The sequence below is a fragment of the Drosophila albomicans genome, chromosome 2L (assembly GCF_009650485.2).
Source record: "Drosophila albomicans strain 15112-1751.03 chromosome 2L, ASM965048v2, whole genome shotgun sequence".
Classification (NCBI taxonomy): Eukaryota; Metazoa; Arthropoda; class Insecta; order Diptera; family Drosophilidae; genus Drosophila; species Drosophila albomicans.
The window spans coordinates 2,733,667-2,755,316 of record NC_047628.2 but is presented as its reverse complement, the minus strand read 5'-3'; the positions used below and the strand labels follow the sequence as shown (position 1 = coordinate 2,755,316).

The window sequence follows — 21,650 nt, the reverse complement described above, 5'->3', positions numbered from 1 at the left end:
TAAATTCTAGACCAGGCATATTGAAAATGTACCAAAATGAAAAAAAATGATCCAATAACATTCTGTTGTGAAAGATCATCCTCGAACGGACTCCTCCTATATAATATTCTGTTATTATATTTTTCTTATGTTATTTTATGTATGTTAAAAATTAAAATGATTTATAAAGCTGACGAAATTATTTGACATAACCGGTTCGTTTAAATTGAGCGCTAGATGGCGCTAAGTTGGTCTAATTTGTTTCAATAATGTTATAACATCTATCGAACGATTTTGTTTCCCACTTATAACAGTAAAAGAATAAATTAATGAAATGAACCATGAACCATGTGATTAAATATTTATGTTTAATAATTTCAAAATTTATCTTAAATATGGCTGGAATTAAGACAATATAAATGTTTGAATAGAAAAACTTTTGCAAATTGTGAAATCTTCAAATGAATACCTGATCTACACCCTTGAATGTAAGTGAATTTCAGGTCACATATATAAACATATATAATAAAATATTATGCCTTACATATATTACATCTCAATTAGCTTATCGTCTCTTGAAGTAACGCCTTTGGCTCTAAATTAGTGACTCTTTCCGCTGGATATATGTTGCATTAACGTTCTATATTTATATAGTACATATTATATAGCAACAATCAAAACATAGAATAATTGTAACACCGTATTCCGGTTATATTTTATAAAACCAAAGCTACTGAACAAAATTATTAAAACCTTACAGATGCAGACAGATTTTGCAATATGAAATAATTTCTTTTATTTTTTTTAAACACTGAGGGTATGAAAAAATGTATTTGTTTAAAATTACATTTGGGGACAAAGATAAATTTCCTCCTGGCGCAAAGTTATAATACCCTTCTACCCAATGGGTCACTATAGGTAGCGGATGTGAAAATATCTTAATCACGCGCCTCAAAATCCAACCAAATGCCGCCCTTAAGGGTAGCCATGAAATATGTCTCATCCAAGGCGTTGTCAGTGCGTGTTTGTGGATTTGGCTTGATGTTGAAATGACGAACGATTTCAACCAATGCAGCTTTGAGTTGGGTAAGTGCAAAACGCATTCCTGGTGATATATATAAATATAGCCGAGTAGTAGAAATATTTTACGGATAGTATTTTGTTTACAGACCTGGACAAACACGAGGTCCATCACCCCACCCAAAAAAGACTCCCTGGTCGCGATATTTGCGCACGCCTCCATTGTGCTCGAGAAAACGCTCGGGCTGGAACTTTTCTGGATGCTCATAGTAGTTCGGATCGTGGTGGAAGGCATAGTTGGGCACAATTACCACTTCTCCAGGAACTACCTCCACGCTGACTCCATTTTTGTTAACAAATTTGAAAGGTTCCGTTACAAGTCTACGTGCCGCCAGTCCCGGTGGGAATATACGAAGTGTTTCTAGGGATTTAAGTTGCGCTCAGATAAAAAGAGTAATTGGAATTCGATTCATTTACCCACCGCTTATACAAGCATCCAAATAAGGCAGCTCACTCAGTTGATCAAAGCTTAGCTCTCCTGTTGCCACCTCCTCGCGAAGCAGACGCTGCGCTTCCGGATTGCGAGCAAGTTGCAACAAAGTGTGGGATAGCACCAAGGCGGTGGTCTCAAACCCGTCGGTTAGGAAGGTCATTGTATGAGATGTGAGCATCATTGTGTCGAGTCCCTTCTTTTCTTGCAGCTGAAGCATGTAGTTAAGGAAGTCCGCTCGGTTGCGATGCTCATTGTTTTCTCGTCGCAAATTGATGGCCTTCTGCATGATATCAAAGAAGAAATTTTCAACATCCTTAGTGAAGAATGGTACACAATAGAACTTCCTGATTAGAGGAAACAGCGATGCCAACGTATTGAAGAATATGAAGCCAAACGAGTGTTCAAAGACACGCTTAATCATTCCCACAAGCGGTGTTGGATTATCACTAAAGCTTCCCGACGAAATGCCCAACACACAGTCAGCAACTACTTCAGTTGAGTAGCAAAGGCTCAGAGTTTTCGCATTAAGGCCACCAGATGGCGCCATGCGCTGTTGCTTTTTTATGTAGTCGACAAACTGCTTGCAAATGTTTTGGGTGACGGAATAAACTGCTTGCACCTAATCAAAATAAAAACATAAGTAGTTTTTGTCCAATTAGTATTCAACTCAATAATTCTTACTCGATTTGTTGAGAGTCCAGGTGTTATTTCAGCGCGTCGCTCCTTCCAAATGTCGCCCATTAGCAGAAATGGATTGTTTGCCATTGTTTGTTTGTTTTGATACCACGTTTGTTCCAGTGGTTGAAATTCCATATTAGAAAGATGTAAATCAGGCCTATCAATGCAGTCAATATAAACAGAGCTACAGTTATCGGACCCATTGTACAACAGTGCTGTTAGACGAATGAAGTCGAACTAAATTCTATTTACTTTGTTGATTGGCTCAACGACTTGTGTTTGTGATGAGCGAGTGATTATGAATTGTCATGATGATGAGACAGTCTCTTATTTGAACTTGAGGCTACGCGATTCTTCACGTCTAAGGACGGCCTATATTAACAAATTTAAATGCATATCTGTTAGTATTACTGTTAAGACATGGCCGCACACTTTACATTAAGTCGGTAAACCGATTTTTTCGCCGGCTAACCGTTTAGCTAGGAAGTTCTATAAAATTAAATAATAAAAATTACCTCTTTTTCGTCATATACTTTAAAGAATACTTTTCTGTAACTAATGAAGTTAACCGTTTAAGTAATCGGTTAGCGACGTTATCCCGGTTAACCGATGATATAACGGTTAACGATTAAATATTCGGTTAACCGATGTTAACCGATCACTTAAGCGTTTATATCGCGCTTAACTGATTATATAAGCGGTTGATTCATGTTATCGGGCTTAACCGATGTTTTACAGTTAACCAATTGGTGTTATATAATTCTTCTTCTAAACACTTCGAATCGAATATGAGTTACCCGTTTTAATAATAGTCAGTGAGGAGGTGAAAATAAAAAGTCATATCATGTAGCGTTGCAATGAGTGTAGACAATATCTAGACAATTTATTCAGTTCTCAATGTAAGAACAAGACGTACATAATAATTTGAAGTAGTTTGGGCATGGGAAATAATAAAAGAATATTAAATGCATAATCTATTAATATGCTATGCATATAACATCAACGCATATTTTGCTACGTTGCGCACATGTAGTACAACAAACAGCACAAATTGCGGCCACTTACCCGAGTTTTCTAACAAATTAAGAGAAATGGGTTGCGCTGGTGAAATATCATTTAACTGAGTGAGTGGCAACACTAAGCAATAACAAATTTATTGGTCAGTGGTGAATAACCACTAGTGGTGCAATACTTCCGATGGTTGAAATTGGAAATCGACCGAACGCACAAGGGTTCAATTCCTTGCTATGGTTATTGGGATTGCTTCGCATGATTTAGAAAAATTATAAAGCTTTGCATATTTTTCTGCGTTTTAAGAAAACAGTCCCATGTTATTGTTTTTATGTTATTGTTATTATTCCTTTTATACCCGCCGCCCATAGTGTTAACAGATAGTTGATAACTTAAGTTTAAATAAAAATATGTGTTAATAAAAAATACTTTAAAAATGAGTTTAAAATGAAATTTACATGATATCAAAACACTTTCCTTTTTTCTACATATAACGTATAAGAATTATTATCACATATTAAAAAGTTAAACTAGTGGTATTTGTATTTTAAACATTACAGCTAAATAAATAAAGAACTTAAATCTAAATTATTTATCAGAATCTACAGATTTTATATATGACAAGAAAGCTACAGTCGAATTAATATACCGTAAATACCAAAAGCTATATATATGTTATTCAACTACATTCAAAATATACCATAGAGTATAATATATACCAGATTATCAACTAAAGTAATTATGATCCGAACGCACTAGCCTGATTTTGTAATATAAAAGTATATCTTGAATATCTTCTAAGATTTTTGTCTTAACGAAAATTTTATAAAGTCTGTAGTTTTTTCCATATGTACAGCACAGTTACTCGACTTTTTATACCGGTACTCGACTGTAAGATACCCGTCTCATAAGGCAAAACAGTGCGGTATGCTGATCATAGCAAGTACGTATTCTTTCCATAGGGACAGACCATGGCTATATCGTCTGGCTGTTGATGCTTCATGAATTGCTGGATGGGTCGGAGATGACTCCTTCTGCCTGTTACATACATTTGCTGGAGTACATACATACCGTTTGAGTAGCGGGTATAAAAATTGTGAAAAATTATTTGTTTCTTAAGATCAATCTGAGCCATTAAGAGGTGTTCTGTACTTTACTCGCAATCATGACCATGAGCCTGGCAGAAACGCCAAATCTGAAATTGAGGTTTATCAAGGAATATTCTGTATCTTTAAAAATAAATCGAACTAGCTTCTGCAACTTTGTGGAGAACTCTATCGATTAAGACAATCATGTTGTTTTTGTTTCTAACCGTTACTTGTATATCTTTAGCTTTAGATTCTCTTTGCATCTGTGTCACGCAGCATTTTGATTTTTATCTGCCTGATTAAACTATTTTATTTTCTTCGTTATTCTTTCTTCTGTTGACCGTAATTAGATAGCGATTAAATTAAAAGTCTTATCACCATGCGATTGATTATTGTTCCTTTTTTTGGTTGCTACCCCAGCATTTGTCCGTTGGCATATTGCAATGTTCGACTTTCAAACAAATTATTATTTATTTGTTACGCCGAGAACAGTATAGGAAGTTGTAAATAGATGTGCAGTGTCAGCTTATTAGATGTGCTAGCAGCAAGTTAACATGTGAGTTTCTAATTGCTCTCAGCATTATATATTCCCTTAAGTATAGGGTATTGACTATTAGCACACGCTCGCGCCATTAGGATATGCATGTTGTATTCCCTTGTTGCCATTTGTGGGATCCTTCTGAGTGCTTATGTTATGTTCTGGGTATCTTACGTGGGTTATTGCTATCGATTGACTACTATAGTATGATCAATATACTGTCCCTGCTTTTCGAGGCTCAGTTATTGTACTTTGGCCATTTACTACTTATGTACTTTGCAATGCCTTGGAGTTTAATAGCATTAAAAAATCTTATTCGAAGTTAGGTCAAAACTTTTTCAGTGTCTATGTTTATGGATATGCTTTGAAGTTCAAATAATAATCGAATTTAATTAGTGCAGGTTTAGGTTACTTAAGTGCATAGTGCATATCTACTGACAAGAAGCTTAAAAACGATTCGAACATATTGAAGTCAAATCAGTGTTCGAAAACAAGTTTAATCATGTCCTTAAGCGGTGTTCAATTACCATTATGTGGAAGCGAAACCGAAAAATATTTCGTTGATGTTCAATTGGAAAACTACTTATTTACTTCTATTCTGATTTATTAACAGTCCTGATGGTGGTTCCTGATGAAGTTTCGCAACTTAAAGAATTCGCCAATTACCCGATATCAGCTTCACACGACAAAATCGAGTAACTTTTATTTATGACTTGAGATCTAAACTTTTCTAAAACTTATAAAAAATTTATATTACTTTTTAATGTATTTTATACTCTTTGCCATCTATCAGCTTTGCGATAAGCTTCAATAAACCTGACAACACTTCCACTCAATGATAAATGTGATTAAGAAACCTTATCTTATCGACGTGACAAGAAAGAAAACTACTTCTTTCAAATAAGAAATACCCGGTAATGACATATACATATACATATATATACATATGGGCTAATTACATACGAAATCTCTTTTAGATTAAAACCTGGAAATCTTGATGGTAATTGAAAAATTTTTTACATGGGGCTTAGACGGATTTGAGTGTACTCTCGCATGGCATCAAATATATTTTAATTTTAAAGTTACATCTTACAAAAACTGGAAGTGAGTTTTAATTTTACCAATTTAAATGCAAATTTTAGCGAAAAATGCATTAAATATCAGAAACAAAGGATTGCGGGCAAAGGATTGAGAGAAGAGGATATAGAGTAATATATTCCATAACAAAAAAAAATATAATACAATATATATAGATCTCCCAAAACTAATCTGCTTAAATAAATCCTCAAACAAGCTAGAAAAAGAGAAATCTAACTAGAAATGCCTTTTTGAACGGCGTGTTTTACTCTTGCGGTGTCTTTTACCTATATACCGATATGGAAATCTAATGGTGTATAATAAAAATTATCAAATTATTTTGGTCGTGGTGGACCTATTCCTGAATATATTATATATATATATATATATATATATATATATATATATATATATATATGTGTGTGTGTGTGTAATACATACATCTCCTTGAACTATTCATTTTGTTTCAATTTTAATAAATTGATTTACCTAGCTCATTACTTAACATCAGTCTGATAATCGTCGTTCAAATCAGCCGCGAGCGCACTGGCAGCATAAAGTGTACTCTATTGAAAAACTCATGAATAATTTTTCATCAAAAAGAAACCCTTGTACCCATTTGTTATTCGGTATACGTGCAAAGAGGTATTCACCACTTAAGAATTATTTGGTATTCCCCAATTGCGTAGTACTTAATTTTAGAGATAATAAATCGAAATATGGTATAGTCTAGTGACTATTGTTAATATTCTTTAATGAATATCTGTCAGCAATATTTTATTAAGACTTTTGTGAGGAAAAAATTGTATAAGACAAACGATTTTGTCGATTGTATAAGACAAACGACAAGCCTCTAGATTTTTTAAGGGCACTTCGGTCGCTTTTAGCAAGCTATGTATAGGGTAGAAGGGTGTTATAACTTTGTGCCTGCAGAAAATTTATCTAACAGACAGAAAGAGGCATCTGATCCCATGAAGTATATATATTCTTGATCAGTATCAACAACAGTCATGTATGTTGGACTGCCTTTTCATATGAAACATTAGATATCAGATGGATAAAAATATTATTATTTTTTCGACAGCACTTGTTATTGTTGCCCGCAGATCGAATGTCTTTCAGATTTGTGCCACGCCTATTTCCGCATCGCAAAATGAAAAATAGCAAGCGTAGTTGCGATTAGATAAAAATATATAATTTATTTAAGAAATTATTTTATAAGGCAAAAACGTTGCTGCTGTCTGGTCTTAATTGTTTAGGTTGTCAAAAATTTGCTATATTTTGTATGGTATTTTTTAAACGTACTATATAGATATAATCAATAAGCCTTCGGTGCATTTATTTAAGGAATAATAATAATGTGTTTAATTTTTAGCGTTCCTGTTTTTATACTTGCCCTATGAGAATAATCAAGGGGTAGTCCTTTGTGTGTGTGTTTTTTAAGTGTATTGTTGATTAGTTTCCGTACATTGAGTTTAAAAATCTATTTTGTATATATATTTTTTTATTATATTTTAAATTAAAGTAACCAAGGCATCTAAGTTCTTATATCTATCTATTTCTAAACATATCATATCTTCTCGAGTATTCTTATATCTTCGGCGAGTATTAATATTCTTAAGTACACATACTATACATACATATATGAAAAAGACTTAATTTAACAATTACAGACAATTATTAAATCTGCTTCCGTTTTTTAAACTTTAAATATTTCCAGTCTCGAAAGTTGTATGTAAAAGTAATTTTTTTCTGTCGCGATTCATGAGAACACGGGCTAGCATATATTTCTCTTTTACGAGCGAAAACAATTCCTGTTGAAAGTATTCGTGCTGATCCTCCTTGCAATTGTAATACCGTCGAATTTGGTTATCCCTGCGCTGGAACTCAAGCCATAAGATCTTTAGACCCTGAAACTTATTTTTAATGAAGGTTATCGTCTTGCGATCGGTCGGTGATTTTTTATAGTTTTTAATCGCATGAAAGATAAAATTTGCATTTATTTTTTGCTGTAACGCCAAATGGTTAAGCGACAAGAGATTGCAGGAAGGACATCCAAGCTCCTTAAATGGCTGATCAGGTTTCAACATTGAGGATACCACGTTCGTCATCTTCGATTATTGGCGATTTTTACTCTATTCTACTCTGTCTTTGCTCAAACTTAATACTAAATTATTTACCAGCGCTGGTTGTGTATTTATACAGCATACAGTATATATAATCAACATTTTTTTTGGAATTTCCCTTCAGTCTGATTGTTCGATACGTAAAATCCAAGTTGATGAAGTTCAATGTGAATACATAGTATTATCAGTTTGGCTGCTTCGAATGAACATACATGCGCCTGAGGTACGAATTTGTGTTGATTTGAAAGAGCCTCAGCAGGTAAATTAAATGTATTACGATTATTTGTAAACTAATCACTTATCAATTAAATATGAAAATTAGTTATTTGGTGACAAGATTTGACTTTCTGTCTATTTCTCTATTTGTAGCATTTACGATTTTGCAATTCGAACAAACAAACAGAAAATGTCCACGAGACTCCGTAAATAACAAGTGCACCAGCGATTTCATAAAATCGGGTCTTCAAGAATGCACTCATTTCTGTATTTCTATATTTCACTATATTTTTTTCTTATTAATTTTTCCTTACTCCTTGCAGTGTATATTTAATAGGCCAGAGGCAAACATTTTTGTGGGAGACCGTAAAAGTTGCGATTTCCGTAAGTGAATACTATATTAGTTTAATTTAATAGGATTAATAGAAAAGAAGCTCTCACATTCTTTCGATGTGTTATCGTACTTATAAGTAAGGCGTGGAAAAGTGGTATTAGGTATTGTCTAATGCAAATTTAGCATGATTTGTGAAAGTGGAAAATGCGTTGCATACTTTTCTGCTTGTTAAAGAAAACCAAACTGCTCCCCATACGGCTGAAGAGTGATATAGCTTGGTACCCATAGGACTTGTATTACGTATAAGGCAAAAGAAGCATCTTTAATTTCATAAGCTCCATGTTAACAGCCGTTCGATAGAACACTTAGATTAAGAGGTAGTGACGTCACGCCGCTTATTGTCATTTAATATCAAAAGAAGGATGATATATACATGTATTCGAGTTTGCCTGACCATGTCCATGCGCGTTTTCAATAAAAGCAAAACAGATCGAAAAAATTCAAAAATTATCCCAATGTTATATTTGGTATTTCGATATACTATTATCGAAAATATATCATTAAGTACAAAATATATAGATTTTTAATCAAAAAGAATAATAGTATTCTCGAAAAAAATGTTACCTCTATCTCTATGCGTCTCGTCTGTTGACGCTGATCAGGCATACATAGACTTCATGGGGTACACATCCTGTTGGGTACATTGACGGATATAAAATATATTTTATATTTGGGTAATATTTATTAATTATTATTAGTACTTATTTATTTGTTTTACATTTTAATTCGGATTTCGGTCTTATAATTTAATGCTCTAAACATTTACGGAAATCGACATTGTGACACAACTGATGATACCGATAGCTTTGTGTCTATCGACTTGCCAATGTGGGTCGGCTATTGGCTTAGAGGACCAAGTCGATTGGGCAAAATGTAATTTGAGTGGTTGAAGTGCACTGATACGCAATATGTTGGCAGAAGTGAGATCACCAATCAAGACAGCAATAACAACATCAATTGCTATATATTTGCAGCCCACTAACAACAAAAAAAGTTAAATGGCGAGTTGCAGTCTACTCGATTCAAATGATTAGCATTTGGTCAATATACTAGACGCATCAGCTGAAAATGCAACATATAAAACATAAATCATATATTAATATATATGTATATGTGTAATGTAATAGAGAGAACGAAGTCCACACAGATGGGAATTACTGCGACAGGATGAATACGGCGGATAAGATCGCACACACATACACATTTTACCTAAAAAATAATTATTCATTACTTTTTCAGCAATTTCGATGTGTTTTTTTCTATTTCAACGTATATTAAATATAAAAAAATGAATTGCAAAATTAAAAAATCAATCATGTATGTCAGTGATATGTGATTTAAGTTTGTGGGTATTAAGAGGTAAGAGAGTCCCTTATTCAACTTCCGTTTATTCTGTTTTAATTGAATTGTGACCTGGTGTGGCATCACATTCACTGTCACTGCTGGTGAGATTGTGTGAACTGTTAACATAATTGCAATCTCTTGGCGGTCAACATGTATTCGTTCACACAATATGTGACATGCACTACCACAGTCTTACTTGACTGCTGATGATCTTAATCAGTTGCTTCCCCTGGGGCATGTGGTCTCTCTACTACGCATTGTGTTCAAAAGAGGTGTATGGTGATGGCGGATATATGACTTTACAGTTCCAGTGCCGCAGCTTTGAAACAGCTTCGCGATTGGGATCGAGAACGGGACGGGGAAGGCCAATAGGTGCAGCAACGGGAACGGGAACAGGAACGGGAGCAAACCTTTCGTATTGTGGCACAACTATCGCAATTTACGATCAGTTCAATTAGGTAGCCCATTGTCCACGATGTTTATGCAATGCTTCTTGATTTTATATCAACATCAGGCATGTGTAACTCTGCCGCTTTGGTCTTTCTTTATGGCCTTTGGATGGGCATGTGACTTTCGCATTGCAATCATGTTATCTTCCTTCGCCTTCTGCTGCTGTACCTTGCAAATATGAGATTACCAAAAACGTGATGACAACAAATTGCTATCCTTAAAAAGCAAACAGATTTCATAGTTCCCAATCCTCTACTTCTGTTAAGAAGAGACTATATCCTTAAGAAATTCCCAAATGGTTTCATTGGGTCACCACTATCTTTAAGGCTTCAGGAGCATTTGATGATCAATTTGGATACATTTATGTTTTACACGATTGCCAAAAGTACAAAAATCAGCAATGCACTCCACGACGCCTTTAAGCATGACTTGTTCTAGTCTTATCTGTAGATCCCACAAGGTTAGGTTGACTTTCGTTTTTCAGACTTCCCAATTCCGCAGCAAGATTGTGGCCAGATGATCCGTTGATGCGATGTACCGATAAGGCAATTTACCGGCCTGCCTTCTGTGTTACCCAGAATGTGTGTTACCGTGCCTCAGTGGTGTCCGCGCCAATCCCAGGCTGATTGCACATCCAAATCCCAGTCCGCTGAATCTGGCACAAACAGTAACAATTACCAATTGTTTATTTGTTTTTACAAAGAGTTGTTGTCGTTGGTGGCCCCTCTGCTTGTGTGCTGCAAACTGCAGCTTGTTGATCGTTTAGTGGCTGGCTGGTTTACAGCTTCGATGGCTTGGTGTGTCGGTGGCACGTTGGGTTTGTATGTCGATGGCGCTGCGAATTCATCAATTGCTCGTTATCTTGATCGAAAAGAGTTGCAAATTCGCCACCACATTCTGGCCTTCAATTTGTTTTTGCTCATAGTGAAACTTTCTTTTGACTATATTTTGTTCTCTTTCATGCATTTTTTTTTAATTAATGGCGAATAAAGACAATACAGTTGCAATCCAATAAAGGTTGAAAGTGTTTTAGAAATTTCAATTTATTACAAATTGATATGCGTAAATATCGCAGCCTGATAATTGTAAATATAATGTACATTGTTAATACCACGTTGAACTATTTTTCTCAACTGAAACTAAATTTGAACTTGAAAGTGATTCGCCTGAAACCCAATTTCGATTTCCATTTAACTGCAATAGTTGCGGAACTTACATCTGTTTAAGTGCATTGTGATTCCAGCAGTCGTAAATCTAAACCAGAAACAATTCTGGAGACCAGCCCAAATTCCTACTGCAGCGAGTGTTCGTTCGACAAAAAGTATGCCAGCAACATTTGAGGCTTTTCTGATGCTAGTGCAGTTAAAGTGGCACGTAATTGTTGTTGTCGTTGCACGTCGCTTGTAGCATGTACTTTGTTACTTGCTACATGTTGAATACCCCAAGATGCGATGACACATTAAAGTTGTCGTCGTCAATTAGTTGAAAGGCTGTATAAATTTATGTTATCAGCCCTCAATCGTAATATGCTCAAAGCGTCCGAATAACAAAAGACTAAAAAGTTAAAAAAAAACAAAGAATCGATTAGCTTTTTCCTATTTAAGCATAGCTTCTTAAACTGATTATAAGGCGCATGTACATATGTGTGATTACATAAAAAAAATGTTTGGTTCTTACGTTTTTGCTATATACAAACATGTACATATGTATTGATATGAATATAGATATTATTATTTAATACACATTTTTTCAATTTTATAGAAAGACACTTTATTTTGGTTTTCTGTTATTCATTTTACTTTGACAACAATAAAATTAATTTAGTGTTTACTATTTGAGATGTAATATCAAATAACTTTTTGACCAGCCATCGCAACACCGGCTCGTTGGTCTAGGGGTATGATTTCCGCTTAGGGTGCGGGAGGTCCCGGGTTCAAATCCCGGACGAGCCCAAGTGCTAATATTTTTTTTATAAACATTTTGGAAATTTTAAATTAAAAAATAATGGTTTTTGTTTTTTAAAATATAAATCACTCTTGGGCTCGTCCGGGATTTGAACCCAGGACCTCCCGCACCCTAAGCGGAAATCATACCCCTAGACCAACGAGCCAATATGTTTTGGTTAACTTTACATTAAAAATTGGCCAAATTAATTTATATCTTTTCTTTAAAATTTACATTTTTTAAATTTGTTGTGTATGATTTTATATAGTAGCATTAATAAAACACAAACGTCATTTTCATTTTATGAAAAAAACCGGTATTTTGGTGCCTTTGCCTTAAATAGCTTAGTTGCCGCCATCCATCCAATTGGCTCGTTGGTCTAGGGGTATGATTTCCGCTTAGGGTGCGGGAGGTCCCGGGTTCAAATCCCGGACGAGCCCAATTAAAAAACTTTTTTTAATTGTGTAATCAAACTATAGACATTGTTTTATAATTTTTTTTTATTATTTAATTTTGTTTCACAAATAACGACTTAATTTTAAATAATATTAAATGTATTGTATTTGCCACTAATATGGTAAGATTAAAATTCCATCAGAAGTAAAATATTTCATTAATACCAATGGTTAACAAAACAAATATGTATATATGTGTATTTAGAGTTCTACATTTACATATTTATATATACACACATACGCAAAGATATGCATGCTGCAAAACAATTTAGATATAGTATTAAGGACATAAACACAACAAGTTACATGCAATGCCTTCGATGCATAAATACAATAGTTGAGCAATTAGGTTGTATAGTATGTATTAGTTATTGCTCTTCGATTTGATTTGATTTCAATTCATCTAAACACTATATAAATAAATGACACATTGTATGGACATAGAAAATTCTGGTAAACGTTACAGATACAATAATAGAAAAGCTGTTGATAAATACATAAATTTAATGCTTTTTTGCCAAAAGAAAAACTATTTTGTCTAATAACAGATAACAGATACACGTACTGTTATTATTGTGAGTTGTGAGTTGTGTTATTGTTGCTGTTGTCATTAGTCATTCCATTGCTCAACGTCCCTTCCTATATCCATCGGAAGGGGGTGAACAGTCGTTGTTAGCGTTTAACTCAATCTTTTGCTGTATAAAGTTTACAAGAAGCTTTGTTGCTCCGCTGCTGTTGTTGTCAACATCACCAACATCATCTTTGTTAATTTATAAAATGATTTTCGCATATTTACATGTAAGTGTGTATTCTCGTTTGATTTTTGCATTTGGTTTAGTTAATTATATGTTAAATAATTAAAATTATTTATTTATTTATTATTAGCACTAATTATTCTTTGGTTGTTCCACTGGTTCTGTTGTTGTTGTTCGCTCTTGGTTATTTGTTTTATTCTTGTCGTTATTTCATTGCATTGATCATTGTGCTTTTTCTTGTTTTATTGCATTGTCTGCGTGTTGCTGTTGTTGAATATTAATAACGGCATCTGTCTTATAGATTCGATTGTGACTGGGTCCCTTTTTGACGGGGCTCTGTACTATTATTGTTGCTGTTCTTCGTGTCTCTGCATTTGATGGTGATGTTGATGACGACGATGATGATGCTGGTGATGGTGATATTGATGACAATGATGCTGGTGATGTTCTCGCAGTGGATTTTCTTAAATTCTTTCCAAACGTCGAGTTGCTTTTCAAACCTTCAATAAAACGTAAAAAGACATTAAGGTTGAGCACTGTGCATTTCTGGATATTGGTTAACTGTTATATTCTAAAACGAATATTGTGTTATTTTTGTGGAAGCCAACAGGTGAGTACTTAATACTAACAGAAATGTGCTTACGTATATTTAGTATGTATGTATGTATGTCCCATACCCAAAAACAAAAACAAAATAACAGCGACAGTGAAAGACGAAGGCAGGAGAGTGTGGGAGTTTTGTATTGTGATAAAAGTGTGTACGAGAGCAAGAGAGAAAGAGAGAGAGAGAGAGCGACAGAGAGAGAAAGTAACGGAGAGACTTAGAAACGAGAAATGCATTTCGTTTACCTTGGAAACAAAAACGATTCTGATACAGGGCAAATATATCGCTCGGCTTGTAGCACGGTTCATACACGAGCTCATCGATGTTATCGATTCTATCGAATTTATCGACATTAACGATATCAATGCCACTATCAGGTATGCTTGCAGCAGACACTTGGCAATGATTTTGCCTATGGTAGGGTATCACAAACAGGTTCTGATCCAATTTCTCGGGCAGTCCCGATGCAGGGGGTTTCTATAGTTGTTCTTCTTGTTCTTTTACTTGTGGTCGTTGTTCTTGTTCTTGTGTTTGTACGAGTATCAACCATTATTTGTGGTGCACACTGAACAGGCTTTGTTTGTGATCGAAATTTTGATATTCGATTGTTTTGATTGTTGTGGTGTTGTGTGTTGTGTTGTGGAAGATGGTAATAAAGTTCAGTTAGTTGCTTGTTTGTCCTTTCTCTAATATTAGGGTTAGTCACAGGTATTGGTTTTTCTACCAATAGGTAGAAATCACTTAGGCATAATCACACTTCACAAATCCAACTCGCATAATCAGAAGAATGCTCACCTCGCTATCTTCACAAGAAGCATCGTCTTTGGAGCCAGCTGTTAGGCCTTGGACGAAATGCACATCGCTGCTAGGATCGTCAGATGCCAGATGGGCGCGAAATTGTTGATTTCTGCGATATGAAATGAATGACGGTTAGTTTCTGTTTCTCTGATCAGTTCTGTCAGATTGAAACTTACCTGAGCTCCAGCTGTTGCATTTGCTGAAAATGCCTTAACTTCCCGTTAGCCAGATGCAGCTTCTCCTCCAATGCTGCGTTTTCCACACACTTGATGGAATATTTTTCAGAAAAGGACAGTATCTCCAAACGTAACTCGTCGAGCTCCTCTCTGATTGTTGTTTAGCGTTCAGAATAAAATGAAAGTTAGGGGTATTTCATTGTGGTAAAAACGACTTACTCTTTTAGCTTGGCGCCATCTCCTCGCATGTGCTCACCCCGTTGCACCTGATGTAAAAACTCAGACTTGAACCGTGAAACCTCTCGTTGCACCTCACTCTCATGCGCCTTACGCATGGCGTCCAAAGCGGCCAGTGTTGCCTAACGAATTATAATCATTAAGATGTGAGATTTAAAGGACTTGAATGGAAAATTGAAAGACAGTTATCAAAAATATCAATAGGTATAGAAGCAGGAGCGGGAATTGTTTTCAGCAACGCCAAAATGATTCTTTTAAATATATATCCTGCTCTATAACCTGGATTAGTAGTATTTATATTTGATATATTGATACCCAAAGTAAGGCACCAATATGTCAAAGGAGTCTTATAATTAAGTCATTTAGAAAGCACTGATGGCAAGAGAGTAACATAAACCTGTGTCTCCTCAGCCAGAGCTGTTTCCTTTTCCGCTAGCAATCGATCAATTTCTATCTTGTGCTTCTCCTCCATATCGCATATTAGTCGGCGATGTGATGATTCCATGGCACTGAGACCCTTTTCGCAGAGTGTCTAAAATGAAAGTGTCTCTCGTTAATATAGAGGCGATATCAAAAAGGGGACCCTATTTACCCTCAGCTGCTCAATCTCAGTCTGGTAGCGCTTACGGAAACTCTGATCCTCTGCAACATTGTCATGCTCATGACGGTATACCTCGCGGAGGCACTCAAGTTGCTTGCCGTGCTCCCTTTCCAGAAGATCAAGACGCTTCTCAAGTCGTTTGCAGCGCTCCTGTTGCCGACCCAGTTCATCGCTGAGCTCATTGCGCTGTTGCAGCAAAACTTGCTGCTCATTCTCCTGGCTGACACATTTCTCCAATGAGATCGCTAGTTCTCCCTCGCGCTGTTCCAGCAGCTGCTCACTACGCTGCAAATCTGTTTCCGTTTGTTGATGAAGCGTCGTCAGCTTCTCAATGCGCTGATGAAGTTCGCTGCACTTGTGGCAGGCTTCCTGCAAGCAGGAGAGTTCCATCTGCTCGGTGACCAGCACACAGGTCTCGACCAGAGCTCGTTCCAACTGCCTCAGTCCATCTTTGCGTTCATTTAGCGGCGATACGGATCGACGGCTGCGCTGACCAACACGCAGTTGCTGCAGCTGGTTGAGACTTTGCTCCAGACGCTCCTTGGTGTTCAGCAACACATGCTCCAGACTGTGCAGGCGTTGCAATAGATGCGCATTCAAAGGTGATGATTGACTACTTGAGTCCCCACTGGACTCAGTGGTGCTTGCTGTGCTACAATCGCCGGACTTATGCTCAACAGTTTCCCTTTGCAGCTCACTTAATTTCAGTTCCAGTTGTTCCTTGCCTTTAAGAGAGAGGGACCGTCTTCGTTCGGACTTGGCTAGTTTCTGCTTCAAGGCACGTACTTGTCTTTCCGATGTGCTGTACTTGATGGTCAGATCCTGAATGCGTGCTGCCATCAGCTGCAGCTGGGCGCCGTCTTCCATCTGGCACCGTTCTAGCTTTTGTTGCAGTGCTGTCTGGATCAGTTCCAGAGCATCGTACTGGTTCTGTGACTGTTTGAGTTCTCGCTTCATGGCTCGAATCTCATTGACTGCCTTTTCGAATCGAGTACGCAACTCATTGTACTCCTCGGCAAGGGAATCTCTCTGCAAGCAGTAGGGATCAATGTCGCTAATAGTCGTTAGATCGCTTAGAGAGTCCATGCGCTTCATCTTGTGACGCTGCAGATTGCTCAGACTGGCCACTTGGTTGTTGTCCACTTGGAAATCACGCAATCTTTTATATAAGCTTTCGTTCTCCTCAATCCCCTGGGCCAGACGATCCTCCAGCTGTTTGATCTTACACTGGCTCTCTGTTAACTGCAGGCTTAGAGTGTGGACCAGCTCCGCAGCACTCTGTTTGGCACTGGTCAGTTCTCCATTCAATTGCTGCTGCTGCTCCTGCAGACGGGCCGTGAGTTCCTGCTCGGTACGTTGTAGTGTTGTAAGCAGTTCGGACATCCGTGCCTCTCTTATCTTGGCCTCGGTGCGAAGCGTCTCGCATTGTTGCTTTAGCTCACGCTCTGGTCGAATCTCCTCCGGCACGGCCATTAGTGACAGCTCATCGCTTGTCACGCTATCCACGGTGCTGCGGCGTGAGCTTGGTGGTGAGCTTCGACTGCGCTTGTGGAGACTGGCCAGACTCCGGTTTCGCAGACAGCTCCGTAAAACGGGAGGAGATGGAGACAGCGGAGAGCCCCAGTCTAAACTATCACGTCGTCCGCCTTCTGATGCAGTACGATACTCCTCGTCCGAAGAGAAATGTGGTCCATTTGCCGGTGTACACGGTGTTCCTGGTGTTCCAGGTGTAGCTGGACTTGAGCTGAGCGGATGTGTTGAATGTTGTTGCAACTGCGCTTTGATAAAATCTTGCTCAATGTCGCTGGACTTTATTATGGCTGCAGATGATGTCGCTATTGGTGTCGTCGTCGATGTCTCTAGTTGCTGTGTCAGACCTGCCGCACTCCGCAGGATCGCTAGCCAACTATTACGTGAACTGGGCGACAAGCTGGCCAGGAACAGGCGTTGCTTGTCCCAAGTGATCAGCTGAAACGCATGCTGCTTACTGGCACTAGGTTCCTCAACTACAGTTGAAAGGCTGTTGACGTCCAGGACACCATCGAGAACGCCGCGTTCTTCGCAAAGCGGATCGCGATAATAGAAGAGTGCTGCTCCACTCAAGGTGAACCAATGCTTGCTCCATTCGCCTGTTCGGTTATCCAGCTTCATTAACCAGCCCTTTTTGGCATTTAGCGATTCCTCAACACTTTTACCCAACGTCTTATTAGCTGATGCTGCATTCTTGTTGCTGTTGCTGCTTAACTTGCTAACCGATCTTAGCTCATCCGATTTGGACATGTAGTTGGCGCATAGTTCGTCCAGATTACAGCCACCATCTGGATCCCCACGTTCATGCTGATAATGCTTGGGAGGCTTCAGTTGTAACTGCAGTTCTAATCGACCAGAGGACTTGTTGCTCTTTGAGTTGTCTTCTTTTAACAGCTTCAATGAGTGTTGTTGTTGTTGCTGCTGGGAGACGAGTACCGTGGGTATCTTCTTGACTACTGCTGACACAATTGCTGGCGTCGAGTTAGCGGCTAGTGGTAGTGACTTTGGCCTTAAATTAACAATTGTCTGTGGCTCACTGCCAACGTTAAGAGATTTGCCCGAGGACATCACCTGGAAATCGGTCTCGTCGCAAGATGTATGGTATTGGTAATGATGTTGATGTTGATTATTCAACGCATTGTTCACAGCCATTGTGGACCAGCGTTTGCTTTGTTGTTGACTTAGGTTCGTTATTGTGTTGGCTATATCCTTGATTGACTTTTCATCCCGCCGTATATCCTCGATCAACAAACAACCTGCAAGATGGGAAATTTAATAAGTTTCAAATTAAATACTAGTTTTTTGTTTAATGTAACGATTAAAGGTTTTTAAGTATTAGCTATTAACTCTTATATTTAAGAAAATAAAAATATTTTACAAAATAAAAGGTTTATTTTGCTTTCAAATAATCATTAAATTTGAAATTTTAAGAATGTTATGGCTGTCATTGCAATGTTTTCCAGAATAGCTATTATTTTTGTAGGTTAATTCGATGTCAATAATTTCTTAGCTTAACAGTATAAAGAACTCATTTCACTCTCACGAAAGAGGGCCTAACAACGATAAGTTAACAGCCATTATTTCCTTTAACGGACCCTGTCGATTGGAATAGGTCCCATCCCTAACGATATTTATGGCAACCATAAATCCATAAAACGCAGTACTGTTAAGTTATTCGTCGGCAGATATAATAAAACGATGAAAACAAGTTGAATGGTAAGAGGATCCTCCTCAGGAGATGTACGATAAGGCGAACAAGTTTGCTCATCTAGTCTGTCAGGAGATTGAGTCGATAAGTAGCTGAAGGGAGAGCACCTGAGCAGGTGAGGGACCGAGATGGAGACATAATTTTATTAACACTCAAGTAAGCTGAGTATCCATGGGAAGGAGTTGTCCCATAAATATGTATGATTACAAAATATATATTTAGACAAAGCTGTTCTTGTCCTCTGGGCAGACCTGTTTAGGTTTATTATGATTATGATTCGAATTTCCGACAGACCATTAAAATCTTTGTGAGTCTGCGTGTCTGACCGGAGTTTGAGTTCGAGTTTGATTTTGAGTGCGATACAATTCGGTCAGTCGAACAGGTTGCACTCATAGCGAGCAACACGACGAAAACAGCAACTCAGCGTGCAAGCTTAATTTTTAGACATTTCGGCCAATCGAACTCCCTGCATTTATCTCGATTAGTTGGCCAAGAACCATAAGAGGAAGCATAACTAATGGAGCATCTGGCATGCTGGCTGGCTGGTTGTGTGAACTCCTTTGATCATGCTTCCTCTGACTGACTGAGTGACTGACTCACCTAGCAGGTTCAAGGTTACTGTGCTAAATGCTGAGCTCTATACCTTTAATTGGCCGACTTGTTGGTCCCTAGTCACTCGCTTAAATAACACGACACGACAGGGCAGGGACAGGGACACAGACAGAGACTGGCAGGAATTGAAAACTGGGGCTGGTAAGGGGACCACGACGCCATCACTGATTATACTCAGCCCGAAAAGCTATGAGTATGACCAGTATGTCTGCAATGGAATTTATAATGCTTATGATATTATACACACTGGCATTCAGGCAGGCTAGGCCACTTGGATGGAAAACGGAGGAGAGACACTGCTTCGACGATTTACTGTCAAGTTAAAGCCGAAGCTATTTTACTCTCACCATTCCATTGAAAAGTGTACTCAAGATTGATTTGAATTCTTTAATTGCGAGCGTTATTGGCGGATGTGTGGCTAAAGTTTCACAATCGAATGATATTATTTTCAATGATTTGATACCAGCATTTAATTTTGAGGAAATGAGTTTATGATTGATTGAGTGGACTCCGTAAATATTGCAAATGGTTAAAAGACGCGTCCTTTCTCTTTCTCCTGATATTTTTTAATTAAGCATATTTGATTAATTATATCGACCATTACGACAAACTAAGGAACCCACTTAATCATGGCCAAGTGCTTCCTGTAACTTACAAAACAACTCCGCCTTTTCATAATAAATAAATAAAACCATTTGCCATGTTCTAAGCTAGCATCTTTTGAGGCAATGAAACGAAATGAAAGCGAAAATTGCTTTTGCAAGAATCTAACCCATGCCACTTACATCTATACTACATACTCCATACTCCATGCTTCATTCTTCATTCTCCTCACCTTGGGCAGCTCACATGATGACTTTGAATAATTTCTAACTGACTGGATCGATGCATAAATTGAGCGCCAGAGCTTCTTGGGCAGGAACGGAGTTTTTGCACTTATGAATATTTATTGCTTGCTGCGATGCCAAGCCGGCAACTCTTTTGAGTCTCTGGGGTCTCTCGTAAATTATAAAAAGCGTGTCTTTGGTCTTTGGTCATAGTATTCGCCATCTTTGTACTCTTCGTCTCAATTCAGATATTGAACTATCGATGCCAGTTTCTATTGGAAGGTGTAATCCAAAACTTGATGCATTATGTTCACAAAGTACGTTTTGATTTAGCAAAGATTTCTTAAAATTTCAAGTTTCAGAATGATCTTACATTCTATGGTATTCTAATCATCCGACTTTTGAGAGCAATCAACATTCGAAAAATCCATTCTCTATCGCTCTACCCCCTCAATTAAGGTTTGCAGCACGCCAAGATATATTAGTACTGTAATTATTCACTTTGTGGCAACTGCCGTGAATCTCGCCCATTACAACTTCCAACTGGCCACATGCGTCCCGGTCTACGGAAATGTATAGGGCGGAGGACTATCCAGAAATGCCAGCTTCAGCGAGAAACATACAGACATATATGCATTCATTTATACAAATGTATGTTCTTATGTGTATGTCGAGAGTTTGTATATCAGTTTCAGTATGGGCCGCCTAAGACAGCCGCAAGGCCCGAGGACATTAGGTGAAGACAGTTTACAATCTTTGTCGTTGTGCATTTTCAAAGTGCTCTTTCATCGCGAATGTAGCCAGAAAGCTTCTGTCTAGGTCAATAAATTGCCTCATTTGCTGGGCAATTTGGCTCTCTGATGGAAAATAATAAGTTTGTGTCAGCTGAACAATTCATAAAACTGCTTTCAGTAGTAATGAACGATAGAGCAGGTGATAGTAATAATAAACTTAATATTTGGAATAGGACACAAAGTAGAAATGGAATT

The 21,650-nt window shown here is 37.5% G+C and overlaps 4 protein-coding genes and 3 non-coding genes across 9 annotated transcripts in view; 3 read left to right on the top strand and 4 right to left on the bottom strand.

Annotated features, from left to right (window-relative positions):
• The window catches only part of LOC117563489 (protein spaetzle 4), a 165,102-nt gene that overhangs the window by 108,737 nt on the left and 34,715 nt on the right, over positions 1-21,650 (top strand). The window lies entirely within an intron of this gene.
• LOC117564581 (probable cytochrome P450 28d1) lies at positions 918-2,373 on the bottom strand. The gene is given in 5 exon segments (XM_034243422.2): positions 918-1,084; positions 1,151-1,420; positions 1,481-2,111; positions 2,174-2,266; positions 2,269-2,373. Coding segments are annotated over 5 exon segments (1,266 nt in total).
• On the bottom strand, positions 7,428-8,074 carry LOC117565784 (uncharacterized). The gene has a single exon (XM_034245060.2). It carries the CDS (start codon positions 7,993-7,995, stop codon positions 7,591-7,593), a length of 405 nt encoding a protein of 134 aa, XP_034100951.1. The 5' UTR covers positions 7,996-8,074; the 3' UTR covers positions 7,428-7,590.
• On the top strand, positions 12,295-12,366 carry Trnap-agg (transfer RNA proline (anticodon AGG)). The gene has a single exon. It is a non-coding gene; the product is annotated as a tRNA-Pro (tRNA).
• Trnap-agg (transfer RNA proline (anticodon AGG)) lies at positions 12,453-12,524 on the bottom strand. The gene has a single exon. It is a non-coding gene; the product is annotated as a tRNA-Pro (tRNA).
• On the top strand, positions 12,727-12,798 carry Trnap-agg (transfer RNA proline (anticodon AGG)). Its single transcript has one exon. It is a non-coding gene; the product is annotated as a tRNA-Pro (tRNA).
• The window catches only part of LOC117565780 (protein outspread), a 68,568-nt gene continuing 59,804 nt past the window's right edge, over positions 12,887-21,650 (bottom strand). For 2 of the 3 annotated variants that reach the window (XR_004571925.2, XR_004571927.2), the window contains 7 exons: positions 15,976-18,770; positions 15,781-15,915; positions 15,366-15,505; positions 15,147-15,296; positions 14,968-15,079; positions 14,418-14,746; positions 12,887-14,068 (listed from right to left, as the gene is read on the bottom strand). Coding sequence is in view for 1 of the 3 variants with exons in the window: in XM_034245057.2 (XP_034100948.1) it covers positions 14,063-14,068; positions 14,968-15,079; positions 15,147-15,296; positions 15,366-15,505; positions 15,781-15,915; positions 15,976-18,770 (3,338 nt within the window). In the remaining 2 variants the exon portion in view is untranslated. The remainder of the gene's footprint in view (positions 14,069-14,417; positions 14,747-14,967; positions 15,080-15,146; positions 15,297-15,365; positions 15,506-15,780; positions 15,916-15,975; positions 18,771-21,650) is intronic. The other variant, XM_034245057.2, reaches the window with a different exon arrangement.

Excerpts from the sequence above, each read along its gene's own strand:
- LOC117565784 (XM_034245060.2), bottom strand. The coding sequence starts at position 7,995 with ATGACGAACGTGGTATCCTCAATGTTGAAACCTGATCAGCCATTTAAG.